Genomic DNA, 20,129 nt, shown 5'->3' with positions numbered 1-20,129 from the left:
AGAGAGAGTGAGAGAGAGAGAGAGAGAAGAGAGAGAGAGAGAGAGAGAGAGAGAGAGAGAGAGAGAGAGAGAGAGAGAGAGAGAGAGAGAGCAACAGACAGACAGACAGGCAGACAGACAGAGAGTAAGAGCACAGAAACATTGTCATTATCTAGTAGAGCATTATTGGATTTTGGATACTTGAGACAGTTTGAAATTTTTTTTCTTGGCAAGTTATGTCCATTGAACTTCATGAACATATCTTCTATAATGATGATCAATTCTGATAAGTCCTATAATTACTTCATATATTTTATGCTATATTTACCGTGCCCCTCTCTAATGAGAAGCAGCAAAGACTCTTACAAACTTTTAAATTTAGTTTACACGAAGTGATGTGCATATTGAACACTAATCTGCAAATTCAGAATCTGAAATGGTACAGAATCTGATATTTATTTTTGCCGTGTTATAGATTCAACTCTAGCCTTGAGCAAGGTAGGTAAGCACTTAAATTTAGCCAATGGGAAAGCTAAATAAAAGAGGGCAATAAAATTTTATTAAGAAAATGGAAACAGTAGAAATTGGAATCATAAAACCAAAGTAGACTTCAAGTTCAAAACTAAAGATGTGCACAGGAAATCTTGAACTATAAAACAGCCTCAGAATATAGGAAGAAACAACCCAACATTACTCATAAATGCAAAATAAAACCTCACTGAGGGGCCACTTCTTACCTATGGACTAGCCACATCAACTCTCCCCAAATATTATTGATTTTTGGCCTTGACAGTTACTGCTGTAATTCTATTAGGCAATAGGTCAGTTTGTATAAATTACCTATTGATTCATCCCCAGACCAGCTGGAGGATTTTATCAATAAGCAATTAAAGAACCCACCCTGGAAAGCATGATCTTTTGATAATGTATATTTAATACATACATTCAGAATGTGTCTAATACATTTAATATGTATATATTATTTAGCTTTGGGAATTATGGATTTTGAAATGATTAAAACTAAAGCTTGTGATTACTATAGCCGAAGGTTAGCTGGAAATACTGTCATGGAATACCATGTTTCAGACTTCCATTTTATCATGATCAGAAATGTTCTATTATTATTACTTTTTGGTTGTTGGTTGTGGGGCCTGAACTCTGGGCCTGGGCACTGTCCCTCAGCTCTTCAGCTAGTGCTCTACCTCTTGAGCCACAGTACCACTTTTGGCTTTTTCTGCTTATATGGTGCTGAGGAATTGAACCCAGGGCCTCATGAATACAAGGCAAGCACTCTACCACTGAGCCACTTTCCTAGCCCCAGAAACATTCTATTATTTTTAAGAAATGCTGTTCTATCAGAGCTCTTTCTCCATCTCTACCCCATTACTTCTTTAGAACAGGCAACATGGAACATCCACTCTGTCACATGTGTGTATCTTTATAGAGCTTGTCTTAATTGCCCTGAACAGGGCAAGGGGCACTACTGTCTTGTTTTCATGGTACCAAGTTATACTCAGGTGGTTTCATTGTTTCTGCTGCAGAATGACATCGTGAGATAGTATAGTTTGATATTTCTGGTGTCAGTATCAAGTGTTCTCCCCTCATTCCCAATGATGGTATGTAGAGGTAGGGCCTGGGGGAGGCTGCTGGACTTAGGTCACAAGAAGGGAACCTTGTAAAAGGATTGCCACGTGAGGCCGAAGGACCTCCCTGGCTTGTAAGGGAACTGGAAGGAGGCAGCCATGGGAGAAGCCAGAAGAGGCCCTCCCTGAACCCAGCCACACTGATAGCCTGGTCTTGTGGCTGGGACCTCCAAGACTGAGCAGTGTTTGTGGTCTTAGCCATTCAGCCCATGGGTTTCCATTGTAGCCCCTGAAGTAAGACATTCTTCTTCAATTAAAAAAATGTATACACGACAGTGGTTCTCAGATGGCAACCTTGCTTTCCTACAGGGCACTTCATGGTGTCTGAAGACTTTTCCTCCTGTGCTGAGGATTCACTGCAGGGAATCAATGCTGGTGAGTGCTGTATACTGCTCAACTCCCCTTGACCTACTTACAAAATGGGAGGAGTGGCTAGGTCGACCCTGATGGAGAGTCAGCCACCAGCTGGCTTTAATTCTTATCTCCCTGAGGTTTTCACTGTCTCATTTGGGACACACTGAAGGACCAGGACATGGCAGTGCAGTTATTTTAGAACAAGTAACAAGTGCTACATAGAGTATGAAGTATTTGAATAACGACATGTACAACGGCCCCAATATCTGACTCAATCTGCAATTGAGACACATTAGGTGTAAATGCCCAAGGTGAGAGTTTCTCACAAATCTTCACATCACTAAGCAATCCAGCTTGTTACCATAGAAACATTCACATCAGAACAATGGCGCTCCTCCAAGAACGTATTTATTTACATGAAAACACCACTTTATACAAATTCAGCAAGTCTTAAAGAAGGGTCTGCCTAGGCTTGCCTTCTTCACTCCCTCATTTTTCTTCATTTTCTTCTTTTTGGTATCAGAAATAAAATGTTTCAGAATGGATGAAGGAAATAGAATCTGCTTCTCCTCCCCTCCCCCACCTCAAATTACTTCATCCTTCAAAGAATGTCATCCTTCAAAGAAAAGTCTTGCCCAAGGTTATTTTATTTAATTTATTTATGTAATACAGTATAGAAAGCTATCATGGCATAAGCAATGATTCTGTACAATCATCCTGTAGATTTGTTTTTGGAGAATTCTTGGTAATTTGAGAACAGCAGAACATCCCCTACCCCCACCCATAAAAGTGCTTACAATGAACAGGGATTTTTTGTTTTTTAATTAAAGATCCAAAGGTACATGGATCAAAAAAGTTCAAATTCCCAATGCCTAATGTGTGCACATAAAACAGGCACAAAGAAATAAATGTGTATCTTCTCAATTCCTATATCACAAATATAGCAGAAGCAGCAACCTGTACAGTAAATGCAATCATGGGGGGAAAAAGTTCTCTAAATCATTTGGAATACTTAAAAAAATGTTTAACTTTAAAATGCATAGTGATCAGGAAAAGAATGCTTAGGCAAGAGAAGCAGCTAAACTCCCACGTTCACACGAAGCATCCCCCATCGATTTTTTTTTAAAGCATATTTCAAGTAGGACTTAATTGGGCCACAAAGCACAAGAATAATATACAACGGGCTAAGGGTCTATGTATGTGATAAATAATCAGGAGAGAATCTATTCATGCACTAGATTGATACAGCTAAGTTCTTTACAGTACACAAAATCCATTAATAATGTAGTGTAGAGACCAAAATGTAAAGAGAGAGAATACATGACTGATTTTGTATATTAAGTCAAGTTCAGGCATCTACTTGTGTTACAGCATGGCTGTCAAAAGGCGATCATGAGTAAATAATAAAACAGAAGGATTTGTTTTTATTCTTTTCCCCACATTATTCTATCAATGAACACCGATGGGTAGTGAAGCAATGGTTTCGCTGTCCAACTTCCGAGGCTGCTTTGGCGGTGGTCTAGTTCTGCATCTGCTCGAAGAACTTGTAAGTTGGATTCTCGTAGCCATTCTGCTGCATCTTGGAGAGGTGGCGCTCCTCAGGGGTCACAGCAGCATCAACCTGAAAGTGTTGAGAACTGAGTTTAAAATCAAGATAGACACACACACACACACACACACACACACACACACACACACACACACACACGCCACAGAAGATCAGCGTGGTATGGCCGTATCCTTTAAGAATGCACAGTACTATTAAGGCAGTAGAAAGATAGATTGCAAGTATTCTTCTTTTGCCAAGAATGCTGAACACCCATGATGGACTTTCCTTCACTACTTGGGCATCCAGCAGAGAGCCTTTGTCTCTCAGTTATGCAGATGCTTCATCCAGCCACCAGGTGGCGATGAAAACCTTGATGTGCAGGCTCAGGTCCTCAACCCAAAAGTTAACTTGGGTACCTCTGTTTCGTATCTTTGTCTTCCCTGTTGGCTAAAACAGGGCACAGGCAGCTGTAAGCTCAAGAGCGAAATCCAGGAGTATCAGAGAGTGACTGGTAAAGGATACTATGTAATTTTTTTCTACAGCATAGAGAAGAATTCTCAATTTCTTGGAGTTCAGTGTTTTCTCATGATTATCATCTGGTAATTATCATCATCTGTCTGTTCCAATCACATTGTATGTATGTATGTATGTATGTATGTATGTATTATACATACATTCAAAGCTTGTCTAGGCTGGTTTTGAACTGTAATCCTCAGATGTCAGTCTCCTGAGTAGCTAGGATTAGAGGCATGAGCGACCAGTGTCGAATGACATTTTATATTTATGAAAATAAATAAACTAAATAAGTAAATAAACTCTGAAATTCTTAATGAATATAATAAAAGGAAATCTAGAGTAAAGACACAGTGCCCGAGATGGGGTACATTTCTTTTTTCTGCTGTGCGTCCTGACTTAATTTTCTATTCACAGAAGAGCCAGGCTGCTGCGGTGAACTGTTCCTGTGACGCGTCCCGTGACAGCGGCCTGCAGTGACTCCCGAGACAGGCCTGGCTGTTTCCCGGAGAGCCAAGCAGCACTGAACAAGTGCTGTCACTGAACAAGTAAGTGTCACACGGGAGCCAGTACACAGAGGACACTTCTTGAATGGATGTTTTGCTATCGTTGTCCTGTGGGGAAAAATTCACCCACGTTTTCTCCAGTCCTTCCTACTTCCTTCCATCTGCACCGTTGTCAACAAATGAGGTCACTAGGCTTTAATTGGCAATTGTGTAATTAGCCTGCAGGCTTCCAAGTTAGAACACCACCCTTAAAGATGAGCACCTGAAAAGGAGTGACTTTTCCCACTCTTTATCTGTCTGCTTGCCAGGGAAGAGCCTGGCTGTGGCAGTATGCCTCTTGAACTTGGACACTATTTGAGACAGCTCATGGAGAATGCAAAAAAGGCTAGTTAATTTTTTTTTAATTATCTTGCTTTGGAGATGAAGGACACAACTGCCTTTATTTTTCATTCTTTTGAGGATAGAAGAAAAATCCATCTGACTGCTTGACTGTTATGGTTATTATACTTTTATTTCCTCCCGGACACCTGTCAGCCTTCACACTGTCAACAATTATTTGCATTCATCAAGGGCAGCAGAACACGTGTTATCTAATCCTCTTCAAACTCCAAAGCCAAACTTAGAGGCCTCCCAGAAATGCAAGGCTCAGAGGGCGCATGCAATGCAGGCAGCTAGATTTCCGGCTGCTTGCTGGCCTCGGTCCCAAGTGCTAAACCTCAGTGCCATTGCTGCTGGGAGGAGTATAAAAAGCTACAGCATCCACACATGGATTTTTTTTCCTCCTTCCTTCCCTCCCTCAAACCCTTCCCTCTTCTCCCTCTCTTCCTTCTTTCCTTCTCAGTACTGGGGATTGAACCAGTGCTAGGTCAGAACTCTATGATTTGAATCATGCCCAACCTGTTCTGTTTGTATTTTGATTTCGAGAAAGGGAAAGCCCAGGCTGGCCCCAAACTTGTGATCCTCCCGCATCTGACTCCTGAGTAGCTGGGCTCTCAGGCCTGCATCGCATACCTAGCTATATATGTATATTCCATATCCAATGCCCGTGTACATTAGTGAGGACCATGGGAGACCAGCAGCATGGTGCTTCGTGTGGAGCCAGGGGTCTCTGCCACCTCTAACAGGCCTCTGGCTTCAACAATTTCTTGCCTTCATTCTTACTGTCTTTTTTTTTTTTTTTTCAGAATCTAGGACAATGCGTCAAATCCTTTCCCTCCACGTTCCACAGCTATTGCTTGGTAACTGACCAAAAGAAACATTAACCCAGGGAAGTATGTTCAAGAGGTAAGGATATAACTTGAAAACAAGAGATACCATTTCCTATTCCCTAAGGGTTGCTTGGAGTAACAAAAATGAATGAGTTTACTATAACACTACGTGTCAATAATTCCCAAGCCTGACCATAGACCTCATGCATGCTGGGAGATTGTTAAAACTCAAGACTCTGAGCCTCCCACTGGGGGAGCTCTATGTATCTAGGAATTGGAGAGCAGAGGAGCTGGGGAACTGTTCTTTTAGAAAAGAACGTGAAAGGTCTCAAGGACTTTGAGAAGTCCCATGTATCCTCCGGCGGGAGCGGGGAGGAGAGCGAAGAGCTCTGGAGTCCCCTCCCCCGACCTTCATTACTACGCAGCATTGTGTTACGCTCAAATTCCTACCACAGACAAGCGTTTGTTCATGTTGGATCTGTGACTCAGGGCCTTATACTTACTCGGCAGGCATTCTACCACTTAGGGCATGCCTCCAGTCCTTTTTGCTTTATTTTTCAGCCATGGTCTCATATCTTTTGTTGAGGCCAGCCTTTGATCGAGATTTTCCTACCTAGTTGGGATTACAGTATGTACCACTGCCTCAGCCTGGTGGTTCAGATGGGAGTCTGAAATGTTTCTCTTAGGCTGGCCTCAAATCTTGAGCCTCCTGCGAGCCATTACGCCAGCACCTCAGATTGTGACCACGCTGGGAGAAAGGGCTTTCAAAAGATAGAGCATCAGGTATTGCCATTGGTGTAGATCCTAATCCAGTATGTCTTACATGAAAGGGATCAGGATATAAGATGACCAGCGGAAGATGATATGAAGCCGTGGGAAGGAGTCAGCCACGTGCAATAGAAGGAAGACTCAGAAGAAGCCAACCTGGCTGACACCTTGATCTCACTTTCAGCCTGAAGAGCTGTGAGAATATTTCTAGTCTGAGTGTAATGGCTCACACAGGTAATTCCAATTATTGCACAGGCAGAGATCATGAGGAGCATCATGGTATATGAGCAGCCCAAGTAAAAGTTTATCCAGATCCCACTTCAAACAATACTACAGGCATGCTGGCGTTTGCCTACGATCCTACCATTAGAGAGACAGAGCTAGGAGGATCATGGTCCAAGGTTGGTTCTGAGCACAAATATAAGATCCTAGCTAAAAAATAACTCAAGGAAAGGGCTGGGGCACTTGCCAGCATGAGGTCCTAGTCCAAACCACTGTACTGGGATAAAGAAAGGAAATTTCTGTCACACCCAACCTGTGCTATTGTGTTATGGCAGCCATAGCAAGCTAAGATGGTCAGTTTCACTGGTTGAAACATTTCAGAGAGGAAGCTCGCTTCTTGGGCAGATTAATTAGAAGACAGAGAATCACAATAATGAAATCACAAGGGATTTTTGAATTACTCAACATAAAGACGTGTTTTCAAATGAAATGGGAAAAAATGATGTGAGGAGAAACGAGAGAGAAAATGCTGTTGCTGGCAAGGCCTAGCTTTCAGGGACACACGCGTTAGCTATATTGCTGAAGAAAAGAACAGACCTCACCGCGTGACACCTACTGGTTTCTGTAAGAGCACATTCTCTAGTTCCTGTATGATTTCTCTTCCAGTTTTTCCTGGGTTTCATTCATTACACTGCATTTTTGTGTTCAAGCACATCTAGACCTGTATACATAAAAATGGGTTTGTACCCAGTTCCAACTCCCACCAGCACTGAAACCGGGCCTAATAATCCTTAGAATTATTTTGGTAATTTATAAACTGATAGACCAACACACAATCTCAATGCTTTCATCATAACAGTCACAATAATGAAGACCTAAGCAAGAGAAGCACAGGTGTAATCTCAGCACCATGGAGTTAACAGCCATCATTTTTTTTTTTTCTAAACAAGTACTGGCATGCTCTTTTGACTAAAGCTCAGCAGCATTTCCTCCTCTCCTGGTCTTCCTTTAATTCCCACTTGCAAACTTGCCTCTAACTTCACCTACCTCCACTACGCCATGATGGATGGATGTGTACTGTTTCTTCTTCAGCATCACTAAGGTGATGACAATCACCGTTGCTATGACAACACCGCCCACCATGAGTCCAATGATGGCTCCTTTGTTTGATCCCACATCTTCTGCAAAGAACACCTTGAAAACAAAGCAAGAGAAAGGACTGTCATTGCAGGAGATACTCTGATGAGGCATGTGGAAAGCTGCTGTCCTAACTCACTCTTTTGTCTTGATTGGCAGGTCACTAGGAAGGACAATCCTTGTCTTTAGAATGATAAACAGTATGTGGCTGTCCCAGTTCTGGGAAGTCTACTCTCCCCATCATATGCCAAAGTGTTTGTGGAGATCTGGGACGCTTTGGCAGGTGCACATGTGGTGAGGGGTGGGATGGGCGCTCTTGAATCTAGCAAAGCTGTAAGGGGTAACTGGGAATTCTAAAGGGAAGTCAGCATTGTACTGGTTGCAGTGGTTTGTGACTCATAATGGCTCAACCTTAGGTGCTCTTCAAACCTGCATGCCCTCATGTCTTGGGAGACACTTGTTCCATACATAGCAGTAATCTTCTGAGACAAAGGAGTTTGAATTAACAAAAAAGACATTCTGTTACCTACTTTAAGCTACAATAGTTCAGTAAGATTCTCATTAACCTTGAGAAGCAGAATGCCTTTAAAAGATTAATAGTGTTTGAAATGGAGTACAGAGGATCTTAATAATCATGCAGAAGCCATGCTTTCTTACTCTGCTGTGATCAGAAACCAAAACTTGAAGTGTTGCTTTATTCCTGCCATGGATCTGGACTAAATACAGATAGAAATGTGGGAAGCATTGTAAAGAAGAGACTTATTCAGTGCAATAAATGTATTAAACTACATTTCTTCGTAAGCAAGTCACTGTTTTTTTTAAACTGTCTTTAAATGCAACAGTAGATGCATCCCACAGCTTTATCATTATATAAGGAGATGATTAAAACAAAGGAAACAAGAACGGAAAACATATGCCCCCATTTGTTAGGTGGGCTGGTAGAAATAGTTTGCAAATAATTCTATCAACTGAGCCCCAAGATATCAAATGCCTGAGATTCATGGCTAAAATGATCATTGAAGCAATCTGAAAAGGCAACATATGATAGCAGAGAAAGCACATTTCTCAACGGATGTTACTCATATGTATCTTCGACAAAACTAGAAACTGTTCATAATTAGGCCCCTTGCTAACTAAACAAGCTAGCTCAATATATTTATAAAAGGAAATCATTAATTAGCTAATGATACTGGAGTGAGGTAATCAGGAATGAATGTGAGTCTGGACATATCCCTGTGTCTTTAAGAAAATACTGTAATTTTGTAATATTCATTGCACTAATTGTAGTACATTATCTTATCAAGTAGTTCAGCAGAGGGAGCTGATGCCCCTAATTGCTGCTGCTGTCATTAGTCACTGTTGCATTACGGGAGGTGGTGTAATTACTGGGAAGGGATAATGTGATAGGCCCAGGAACGTGTGATCATGCACATTTGTCTTCAGCTTTCTGCCCACCAGCTCCCAATTCTTTACCAGCTCTTCCAGTCTTAAAAAAAATCTCAGCATCAGTCACATCAAGAGCATTCTGATGCTATAATAACTGGTACAAGTTAACTTGCCAGTGGAAAGTATGCTTCAAAAGTTGTATGTCTTTTTTTAAAAGAAGATGATGGGAGTTGAAATGCAAAGCTAAGCCCCCAGTCTGTGGTTTATTTGCCATAGTAACTTAGAGAGAAAAGAGGCATGAATGATAAAGGCATTTCTTTTGGAGATGAACAGGGTATATAAGCCTTATTTATGGATATTGGAAAAGACATTGAGCAATGTCCCCCCAGCAGTACTTAAACATTTCGTACAGTAAAATTTCATGAACATGTTACTGCCATTACTCATTCAATCTCCTTCCTTTGCTTACCGATAACACGGAAGGTTCCTGAGCACCGTGCAGCCTTTCAACTATCTGAATTTCTAAGATTATTATGTAATTACTAGAACTGGTTGCCTTAGAAAGGAGATGTTTTGCTTTCTTGTTTAATCCGATTCTAACATTAGGAAGAAAAGAAACATCTTTTGATGAACAGTATTCTGCTGCGGACCAGTGGCTCGTGCTTACTTCCCTGCTCTACCCACATTGGCAGCCCCACTGTCTTCCCGAGTACAGAGCTGACACCATCGGAGGTGAGGGAAGGAGAGGAAACACACAGAGGGAGGCCCAAAGAAGCCATGGGAGAGTGTTGCAGATAAGAATGTAAGCAAATGGCTATTGGAAGTCTTCTATGAATCCACCAAGCATGGGCAGGTGTTGAGGCTCTGACTCTTCAAAGACACTTGTTATCATAGGTTGATAATTCTGTATCTGAAGTGTTTGGGACCAAAGGGTTTCAACGTGATAAATTTCACAACTGCTGCACGTATGTCATATGTCGTCTTGGTGATGAGATAAAAGGTCCGAACACAAAGTCTATGTTTGGCAATGTATTTACAATAATTTAGTGCAGGAAACAGAAGTTCATGGTGTGAAATGTCCTACTTGTGGCAACCTGTCAGTGCTCACTCAGTATTAGGTCTTGGAATATTTAGATTGTGGATTAAGAGTCTCAACCTGGAATCTAGAAAACAGGGCATGGTAATGAATGTGGCAGCTACACTGAAATTAAGGCCACTTTAGGTCTTTTATAAGTTTAGTTGCCTTCCAGTCAGTAAAAAGTATATACAGTATGGAGTCTCTTTTTCTTCATGTTTTCAAGATGGTCTTTCAGGCAAGCATTTCATTTCGGCTTTTATCTTGAGTTTAACTCAGTTTAACTCAACTTATGCTCAGTTTAAGAGGAGGAACAAGAGCTAATGGGCATTTGGTCAGACAAACAGCAGTTGGGAGAGGTAAAGTTATTTTTGCATACCAGTTTTTGATGGCGAACTTCAAATCCTGAGTCATGTCGGAACTCCGCGTCCATCTTCACTTCGGAGATCTCTTCCGTCTTGATATTTGTCAACCCAGAACCTGCATTAAACCAGAGGTACAATTCACAGGAGAAACAGTAACATAAGGAGACCAAAGTGACTGCATTTACATTCTTTCTAGGCCTTAAATGAAAGGAAAATAGGTTATGGTATTCAATATTTTTTCTTATATATTTAAATCAGTAACCATCGCCCATCAAGTAAAAATAAAAGTGAAAGAAATCAGAACCTAAGACTTAAACTGTCCTTAAACATCTGCTAGAATTTAAAAATGTGGCTGGAGGCGATCTCAGTGCTGATTGGGAAATTGACAATATTGTTCTAGCAAAGGTTGGTTTGTGTCTTTTCCACTGTGTTGTGATTCCTTTAGAAAACAACGACCATCCCACAACAACAACAACAACCCACAACTCAAGGCTCTAATAATTATAATAATTATTATAATAATTATCTGGTTAGAACAGATCTGCATGAATTGATACCCTTTATACAGCTGCTTAAAGAGCATGAAAGTGAAAAAACAAGTTTAACAATGTTCAATAAAACCAATAACCCAAACCCACCTCTTCTAAGCTTCTCCCCAAGGCAGGTTCTCTTTCTTGTATGAATATAGAGGAATGAATCCGTTTGCCTCCATTTTTGGTTGCTTTTGCCCACTACAATGTCTGCCTTACATTTAACATCAACAACCATCTGCACCTTGCAGCCTGGTTCTGTCTAGAGACAGCTGGTTGGTTTCCTTCCCTCCCTCCACAGGGTAGCTTCAGACATCAAAGGAGGGGCAAGACATCCCTGTGAGTTCTTTTCTTGCTTAGGCTGCCTACTCTAAGTACCTTCAGCTCCTGTGGGAACTAATTTCTTGCTTGGAGTCTAATTGCTCTTCCAAACTTGTCTACAGGGGGCTGTGAAACTTGTCTCTCACCTGCTGACATGGAAAGTCAGACCAGGAATACACTGGTCTGACAAAGAGACCTATGCAGAGGAAAAGGGAAGATAATCTGGCAAAACCTAGGGAACCTATGTAATTGTCCAACTGCTCACAAAGTTTTCATTTAATAAACTATCTGAAAGCAGGCCATGATCAATGTCAATCATGCACGGCTTACAGATCGTGAGGCTACCTTCTCTCCCTTCTGATTTACACAACTATACTCCCTTATCCTTTGCTTGCTACTCTTCTGTCCTCAGAGTACCACAAAATCCATGAATTGTCATTCTGTTCTTTGCCTCCCTCCAGTTCTCTTGGCATGAGATTTGCCTGGGTCCTAAGTCAGACTTAGTAGAAAGAGCTGGGTAGTTTTCAGACATACAGCTGTGACACATTCCCTTCCCCAGCTCTGATGGGGAATGTAATAGCTGGCATCCATTGAACAGAATATGGCAGAGGTGCCAGTGAGTGACTTTGAGACTGGCTTATAAAAGGCACCGAAGCTTCTTTCTTCTTCCCCTCCAGGCTCAGTGGGTGTATGGGAAACAGCTACCATGCGATGGTCTGGGCAGGGCTCCTGCTTCCTGTTAACAGTCATGTTAAAAGCAGCCTCACCAGCTGAACCGACAGAAAACTATAAGTTTGGTAATGTCTCCATTTCAATCTCATGAGAAACCTTGGGCCAAATCCACACAGCTAAACCACATTCCAAATGCTGACTGGTAAAAACCATTGTGAAAACTCTTTTCAACTGCTAAATTCTGGAACTATTTGTTACACAATAGATACTTAGTATAAAGGCCAATTCTCCTTTTTCTCACTTAGGTCTATGTTTAATTATCAGAAGATCATTGTCTTCATTATAGACATAACAGACACGATCAAAGCAGGATGGCTTTCTTTGCTCTCTCATCCCTTTAGTTCTGGTCTTCCCATCTTACCTTCCAACTGCATCACTCTGTTCTTCCTCTAAAACTACCAGTATGATTTTAAAAAACGAGTTTCAACTCATTCTATCTTCCAGGCTTCCTACCACTAGGTTTTAAGACAGTGATACCAATGCTCTTTTAATTCTCACTGATTTATATCTTATGGCTTCCTACAAGCCCCTTATGTTGGGAATCTTTCCCTTTATATCAATGGTGACTTCTTTACATCTCCTATCATCAGAATCTAGCAATGAAAGAGTTCTGATTTCTGAGATTTTTCTGAAAACCCTCCTACCTAGTCTTTGGTTTTAGATTTGGGAGCCAATCACACTAAGAAAACTAATGTATAATAAACTCTCCATTCAAGCTTTCATCAGCATAGAGTATTTCTGAAAGGACATTGGGAATACTTTTGGTAATCAAACAAAAGTCAAATTCATGTAACTGGTTAGTAGGGCTAATAAATAATGTTTACCAGTCATTACTTTGAGAGTACTTCAAGAGTACTACAACTGAGTACTCTGAACAGAAAAGAGTTCTTGATAAGTTTTGTTCATCATGGAGGTCATTTAGTGAAGACTTGGTATACACTAAAATCAAACTTCATAAAAACCCCAGTAAATTAGGAATAATAAACCAATAGGAAGGTATCACCCACAGTAAGCTGATACTGCATGTAATAAATGCCATGGGCCGTTGCTGCTTCCAGTCTAAGCCCGGGAGACTCCAGCTCTTTCTCACTGTCTGTCTCTCTCTGTCTCTCTCTGCCACAGTTTCTCTCTCTGTCTCTGTCTGTCTGTCCCTGCCATGATGATGGAAAGATCCTATCATTTGCTCTAGGGCTGAGAGAGTTTTGTTCCTTAGGATACCTTGTACATGGCCTGGGGTTAAAGACCTAGTTTGCTTTGTTAGGCCTTGAGAATGGTAGAAATACAATACAATGGAAAGGTAGCTTCTACCTCATGTGAAGAGACTGCTAATGTATTTTCCCTGTAATCTGTCCTACAGACCCTGGTAACAAGCCAGGAGGAGTAGATGTAATAACCACTCTGCCAAAATTTCAGCAGTTGTTACTGTAGTTCCAGTTTCTGGAACATTCTGGCTTTTCAGAGAAGGAGAAGTCATTCTCCTCACCATGACTACATAGCCCCGAGTGAGAGAAAAGAAAACCCAAACCTTGTTTCTGAGTGACAACGGTCATTACTCAAAATTGATGGCACATGACTATCCTGGGATGGGTGTCTACTTCTGAAAAGTCTAAAAATATAATTTGTCCCATTAGACTTAAGTGTGTAGTCTCAGAAAAGGTGATAATGAAGATACCAAATGAGTGCTATAAACTAAAAAGGAAACCTAGGCAAATGCTTGATGGACCCACTACAGGCCACAAGAAATAGTAGAATCCACACATATCCTAAGGCATATGCAACAAATATTGCTCTTGATAAATGTAGCTGAGCTCAAATCCTACACATTCATTCTCCTGTATCTTCCTGGGTGAACACAAGTCTTACATGGTAGGACAAGGAAGCCTTGCATAGGACATTCTGTTCTTTTTTTTTTTTTTTTGTCGGTTGTGGGGCTTGAACTCTGGGCCTGGGCGCTGTCCCTCAGCTCTTCAGCTCAAGGCTAACACTCTACCACTTGAGGCACAGCACCACTTCTGGTTTTCTGGTGGTTTATTGGAGATAGGAGTCTCCCGGTCTCTCCTGCCCAAGCTGGCTTTGAACCGCGATCCTCAGATCTCAGCCTCCTGAGTAGCTAGGATTACAGGCGTGAGCCACCAGGGCCCGGCGGACATTCTGTTCTTAATAACGAATTATTCTCCTCTTTGCTAATAATCCGCAAGCCTCAAATCTTTCAGTCTGAACTCCAGGAAGTTTCCTGGGTAATACACAGCTAGGTTAGTCCTCCACCTGCTCTCGTCACAGAACAGCCTTGTTTACACAAAGGTAGCTCTGTGTTTCTCTGACTTCTGAATACGTGAAAGGTCTTCTTTCTATTTTACTTCAAGCTCCTGAGAGCAGGGACCTTATCGCTTCATTTCTATACAATTTACTCCACTCATTTATGTGAAATATCAAAACAGAATAATACTTTTACTCTAACAAAGATTTTTTTTTAGCATGTCTTTCTCCTGTTTGGACAACAAACTGTTCTCTAGTTGTTCTCTTCAAACAGATTATTCTTGTTGGCCAGTATTTGGAAATGTTCGTTGCGTGTTAGATTTTAAAAGAGAAAGCTGGCTGGTGCTATGTTAGGTCCAACTTGTAACAGTATAGGTATTGGGTGAGTGAGGGCTTCCAAGACATATCTTACTTTTGTCTGTCTTCTTTAAAGTGTCATTAAAAAAAAAGTCTCAAGGCGGTGTACCAACGCGAGCTGGTTTTAGTTGCAGTGGGAACAGAACTTACCTCTGCCTCGAGCCTCATGAGCTGGCTGAGCAGAATGGGGCTGTCAACCCCAGGCAACCTGAAATTCACTGCCCTGACACTAGCAATAAGGAAGACACGGGGAGAGCCCAATGGCCTCAGAGTCACTGTAATTCAAGCTCCCCTTAAAAGCCCTTCAGACAAGAGATTCATAAAATCAATGAGACCAGCTGTCAAGATGTGTCACTCCGCTGTCTCTGCTGTCACTGTGAATCACAGCGTGAGGGCACAGAAACGCCACAAGGACTCTCAGTTTAGATCCGTGACTGTGGCTGAGCCTGTATGAGGGCAGTGAGAGAGATGGGGTCTAACTGTGGTCTTGTGTGGGCGGGATCTGAACCAGGGAGCACATGCTGACCTTCCAGTGGTGATTGAGGTCATGAAAGGAAGGTCAATGACCTGTTCCTTGACTGTTGCGTAGGACCCGGGGACAAAGAAGAAGGTCAACGCAGGAAGATACTGTGCTATTGGGAGTAAACTCTCTCTAGAATAAAGACTTTTCAATTCAAAAATGTGCTCCCTTTTTCTGAGTCACTGAGCAGACCTCAGGCATGTGTATGTTTCTCATGGTGTGGCATTATTCTTCAAATTAAGCTCAAGCTGTAGGCTACATATAGAATAGAAGCAGAAAATGAATTTCATTTGAATGTTTGGGAAAGTATGAAAAAAAGTATCTGTTTTGCTATTAATGGAATTTGTAAGTTATATAAAGAATAAAAAGCTGATGTGCAAAATTGGGCATATACATCTGTTGTGTTATTTTAGTTATTCATTCAGAGTAAGTATATACAATCTACAGAAGAGAAAAAAAGTATTTCTGGTTCTGGAGGTATACCAGGGAATCGTGTCTACTCTAGTAACTAACTAAAAATCTCAGCCCCGTTTGGTTAGAAGAGGATCCAAATGGATACTGAACAAGGAAGGGGAGAGATTTCCCTGGAACCAAATCCTCACCAAGGCCTGTACCTGTCTGGGCATCTGTTTTTGAATTTCTAATAATTTTCTCCATTAGTTTAAAAACACAGAAAGAAAAGAATCTACCATTTACTAGGAAAGGCTCTTCTGTTTTGAGTTTTACAAGGAAATCTCAGAAACTACATACATTGTTTAATTAGGCACTTGGAAAACTGAAGCATCAGGAAAAGCGAAGTAGAATTTTTTTTAAAGATTGGTTTCCAAGGTCTTTCATTCTCAATGCCATTCTGTAATGCTTGTGATTCTGAGCTTATTGAATTTGTCTGCTCAAGTGGAAGCTCGCGAGATGCTGAGAGAAGTTAGGTTAGATACCTGGTCGAGTGGTCAGTCCTCGGTCAGCAGCGGGGCGGGCATCGACAGGCTCAACTGGGCACAGGAAGCAAGAGACACACACAGAAAGCAAAGGAGACAAATCAAGATGGTAAGTCGTGGCTTCTGAACACAGAGCAGGGAACAGCATGTGCAATAAACAAGTGATTAAAAAAAGGAGCAGCTGGAAAAGAATATCTGAGAGCTAATCTTGGGCCATCAAGAAATGGTAGGGTAGCACTTCAAAAGGCTTATCACTGTAGCTTGCCAATCCATCTCTTTAGTTTGCTCATAAAAGCATTCACTGGGATGTACAGGAACATCAAAGAAGAGGGGTGGAGGAGGGCAGATTTTCTTCTACTTTAGAGATTAGAAATAATATAGATTATACCCAGCCCTGTGGTAAACTTTAAAGATACCTCCTTTTACAGCAGTTCAATCCTATCTCTGTTTCCAGTTAATTAACTACAAAAGGATTCTGTTAAATCGCCAGAGGAAATGCAAATATGAATTTATTGGGAGAGCAAAGTTTCACCACATAATGTGCCATTTAGTGAATCGAATCTGTCCTTCCTTTGAGGGAAGAAGAGATAAACCACAGAGTCTCTCAATGGTTTTTAAAAGGCTGGCCTCCCCTGGATAAATGACACTCAGCTGAAATGTGTGAAATGAGACTACTTCCTTTTATATTTGCCCACATTCCTTACAATTCCTTTGTATGCATTCTGTGTCTGACTCAATGAAAACAGAGTCAGGGGCACAATGGTAATACCCTTGCGCACAGTCATCTGGCATTTCTAAGAGCTTCTCTTTGCCAGAAAATATTTCCTGGAGCTTATATTGGTCTTTGAAGAATTAAGGAAAAGAGAGAAAAATAAGCTTTGAGGAGTTATAAATGGCCAAAGGGCAGACAGAGCCACTGGAGGAGAAAAAGGCCCTTTGGTGAGGTGTGGCAATGGAAAGGTAAGCAGGTAGAATACCTGAGTGCAGGTGTTAAGGAAGACAAAGGTGCTTTTGATGGATGGCTTTGGGAGCAGCAATTTCAACTCTACAGTTCACTGGCACTCAGAAGCCAAGCATTCAAAGCCAAATCCATTTTGAAAGTCACACATTGAGGGGGAAGAACATGGCCATAAATAAGTATTTAAGTTATTGATAGCACCAAAAAAACCAAACCAAACCAAAACCAAACCACAAAATAACCCACAAAAAAGCAAAAAAGCATGTGATCTGGATCTTTTTTATGTAGCGATTGGCAGCATGGTGAATAGATGGGAAGAAGAAGTGGGAAATAGCCCAGGCCCAGCATTTACAATGTCCATCAATTTTGGCAAACCATCACTTTCAATATAGCTGTTTCTCCCATATGGGAAAGAAAAGAGTAATATCTGTATCTTCCAACTGTAGTGAGGAACAAATAATGATTAAAAATCTGCTTCAGAAACTTCCAAATACTATAAAACTGCAGCTATTAAATATATTACTATTAAACATTCTTGCTTCCTCTTTTGGTGGTACTGGGGCTTGAACTCATGACTTCATACCTTCTAGCAAGTTGTTTTACATCCAAGCCAGGCCTCCAGCCCCCTATTATTAAATATTCTCTAATGCCTGCATGGATGAACTCTAGTACTTTTTTTTTTAACTGTGAAAATACCGTACAGAGGGGTTACAATTACATGGGCAAGGTAATGAGTACATTTCTTATCAAACATTGCTGCCTCCTCCTTTGTTTCTCCTACCCATCTCTTCCCATAACCCCCCTCCCCCCAAAGTTGTAAAGTTTGTTTTTTGACATAACGACTTGTACATCTCATTGTTGCAATGGATCTACCTGTATCCCTATTTAAACAATTGTGCATTAGAATAAGGTGGTTTCTTTCTCAGCTCAGCACTATTATTAACAAGGAAATATAATTTCTCTGCATTTCATCTTCTATCCTCATCTTCAATATCTACCAAATGTCTTTATTAGTCTTTGTAAAATGGAGTTACCGAAAAGATTACTGTACTTTTTGAGGATTTCTTGGTCCAAATGGTGCTTCAGTTGTGAGTAGGAAGACACCAAATTATACTCATAAGGGCAAACAGGTAAACTGAAGTGGCAGTAAGCACATGTATCAACAATCTCATCCTTAGAAAGTACATCTGGACAAGTCTTATTTTTTTTTTATCAAGTTTAGTTTTGTCAAAAGTAGATGGGAATTTTCTAGGGCTCAAATGTATACAAATGATAAAACACCCACAATTATTACTAAAGAAAACACTAGTATCTCATGTGCATAGAAAAAGACTAAAACATTAGTACAAACTGATTTCATTTGTTAATCACTGGGAAGGAGATTTTTTTTCCCCCTATAAACTTCCCTACCCTAAAATTTAGAAAAGATCTGTAGAATACAGGAATCATGCATTTGTAATATACTTGTATTTCAATGAATACCCAGACACTGGGCCTCCCTCTGGTCTTAACTGATTGGTCTTGAGAAAAACAACACATTTCTGGTAATCATTTGAAGCTGTGATGATAAGGGCTGCATGGACAATGAAAGGAAATTCTCTGAGAACTTAAGATAATTTCAATAGTATGGAGTGTGTGAACATTTCTATGCAAACAAAGTTAGCCAGGACCAAGCATCTGGGGAAAGGGAGGAGGGAGATGAGAGGGCAAAATAGGAGCTATCTTTAGAAAAGATTACATTGGTTTTATGGACTCACTGTTTAGGCCATGTGATTCATCCATAGATGGGAAGACAAAGGACTCTCTAATAGGCTCCTGGTTCCATTAAAAATAAAAGCCAAGTACCACTGAATATTTACTGTATTCCAGGTCCTTTGTGAAGAGGTTCGCAGGCCCTCTCACATAATGCACACGCCAGAGCTTTGAGCTAGGAATGAATATCAACTTTACAGACTAGGCCACATGTAGATAGGCTAACTTGCTTGTAATCACAGGCAGTACCAGAATTTACCTCAGATTTACATCATTCAGGGTGAACAATAAGTGAGTTGTACCCACCATCCCATAGGATGGTTGACAATGTTGAAGTGGTTTTCGTTGTCCCTAGGCTAGAAAAAGAGAGGACACTGTTTGCATTTAGTGGGTGGGAATCAAGGATGTGATTCTGTGCACAGGAAAATCCCAACAAATTCCACACACTGCGTGATGTTCTGATTTCTTATGGGACAAACAGGTGTTCACAATAACTGACCTAAATAAACAATTTATTTGTTATTAGCTTACATTAGTTAAAGAGAAAGATTTCATTGCGAACTATATTTTATTTTATATTTGTGTGTGTGTGTGAGAAAGAGACAGAGAGAGAAAGAGAGAAAGAGAGAGAGAGAGAGAAAGAGAGAGAGAGAGAGCGTATACTGGGCCTATGTGTTCTTCCCTAGCCTTTTCTGCTCAAGGCTTGAACCACAGCTCTACTTCCAGTGTTTTGGGGGCTAATTGAAAGTAAGAATCTCATGGACTTTTCTGCCCTGACTGTGTTTAAACTTCAATCCTCAGATCTCATCCTCCTGAGTAAGCAGAATTACAGGTGTGAGCCACTGGTGACCGACTGACTCAATTTTATATATAAACACAAAGCCTCTTTGCATAGACTTTAGTGTAACCTGAACATCTCTGAATCACACTACTGTATAAACTGAAGGAAATCATGTCACTGAGTCTTCTGCCACCTGATGAGCCAAAATTAGTCAAATAGTCCTGCCTCAGTTTGCTGAGGAATCTAGAGACAAACATCACATGCTGCACTGTCCTCATTAAT

At 40.9% G+C, this 20,129-nt stretch overlaps 1 protein-coding gene and 1 long non-coding RNA gene across 5 annotated transcripts in view; one reads left to right on the top strand and one right to left on the bottom strand.

The window, feature by feature from the left end:
* Positions 1-2,550: 2,550 nt before the first annotated feature.
* The window catches only part of LOC122105645 (amyloid beta precursor protein), a 211,365-nt gene continuing 193,786 nt past the window's right edge, over positions 2,551-20,129 (bottom strand). For 2 of the 4 annotated variants that reach the window (XM_042676972.1, XM_042676970.1), the window contains 4 exons: positions 16,357-16,410; positions 10,720-10,820; positions 7,790-7,936; positions 2,551-3,597 (listed from right to left, as the gene is read on the bottom strand). In XM_042676972.1, the coding sequence (XP_042532906.1) occupies positions 3,496-3,597; positions 7,790-7,936; positions 10,720-10,820; positions 16,357-16,410 (404 nt within the window). In that variant the 3' untranslated portion in view covers positions 2,551-3,495. The remainder of the gene's footprint in view (positions 3,598-7,789; positions 7,937-10,719; positions 10,821-16,356; positions 16,411-20,129) is intronic. The other 2 variants (XM_042676973.1, XM_042676971.1) reach the window with 1 other exon arrangement.
* Positions 3,221-19,730, top strand: LOC122105646. Its single transcript, XR_006147058.1, has 3 exons — positions 3,221-3,279; positions 12,240-12,242; positions 19,683-19,730. It is a non-coding gene; the product is annotated as an uncharacterized LOC122105646 (long non-coding RNA).

Source organism: Dipodomys spectabilis, unplaced genomic scaffold, assembly GCF_019054845.1.
Source record: "Dipodomys spectabilis isolate Male_0828 unplaced genomic scaffold, ASM1905484v1 ptg000032l, whole genome shotgun sequence".
In the NCBI taxonomy this organism is placed as follows: Eukaryota; Metazoa; Chordata; class Mammalia; order Rodentia; family Heteromyidae; genus Dipodomys; species Dipodomys spectabilis.
The sequence above is the reverse complement of the archived record's forward strand: the minus strand, read 5'-3'. Positions and strand labels throughout refer to the sequence as shown.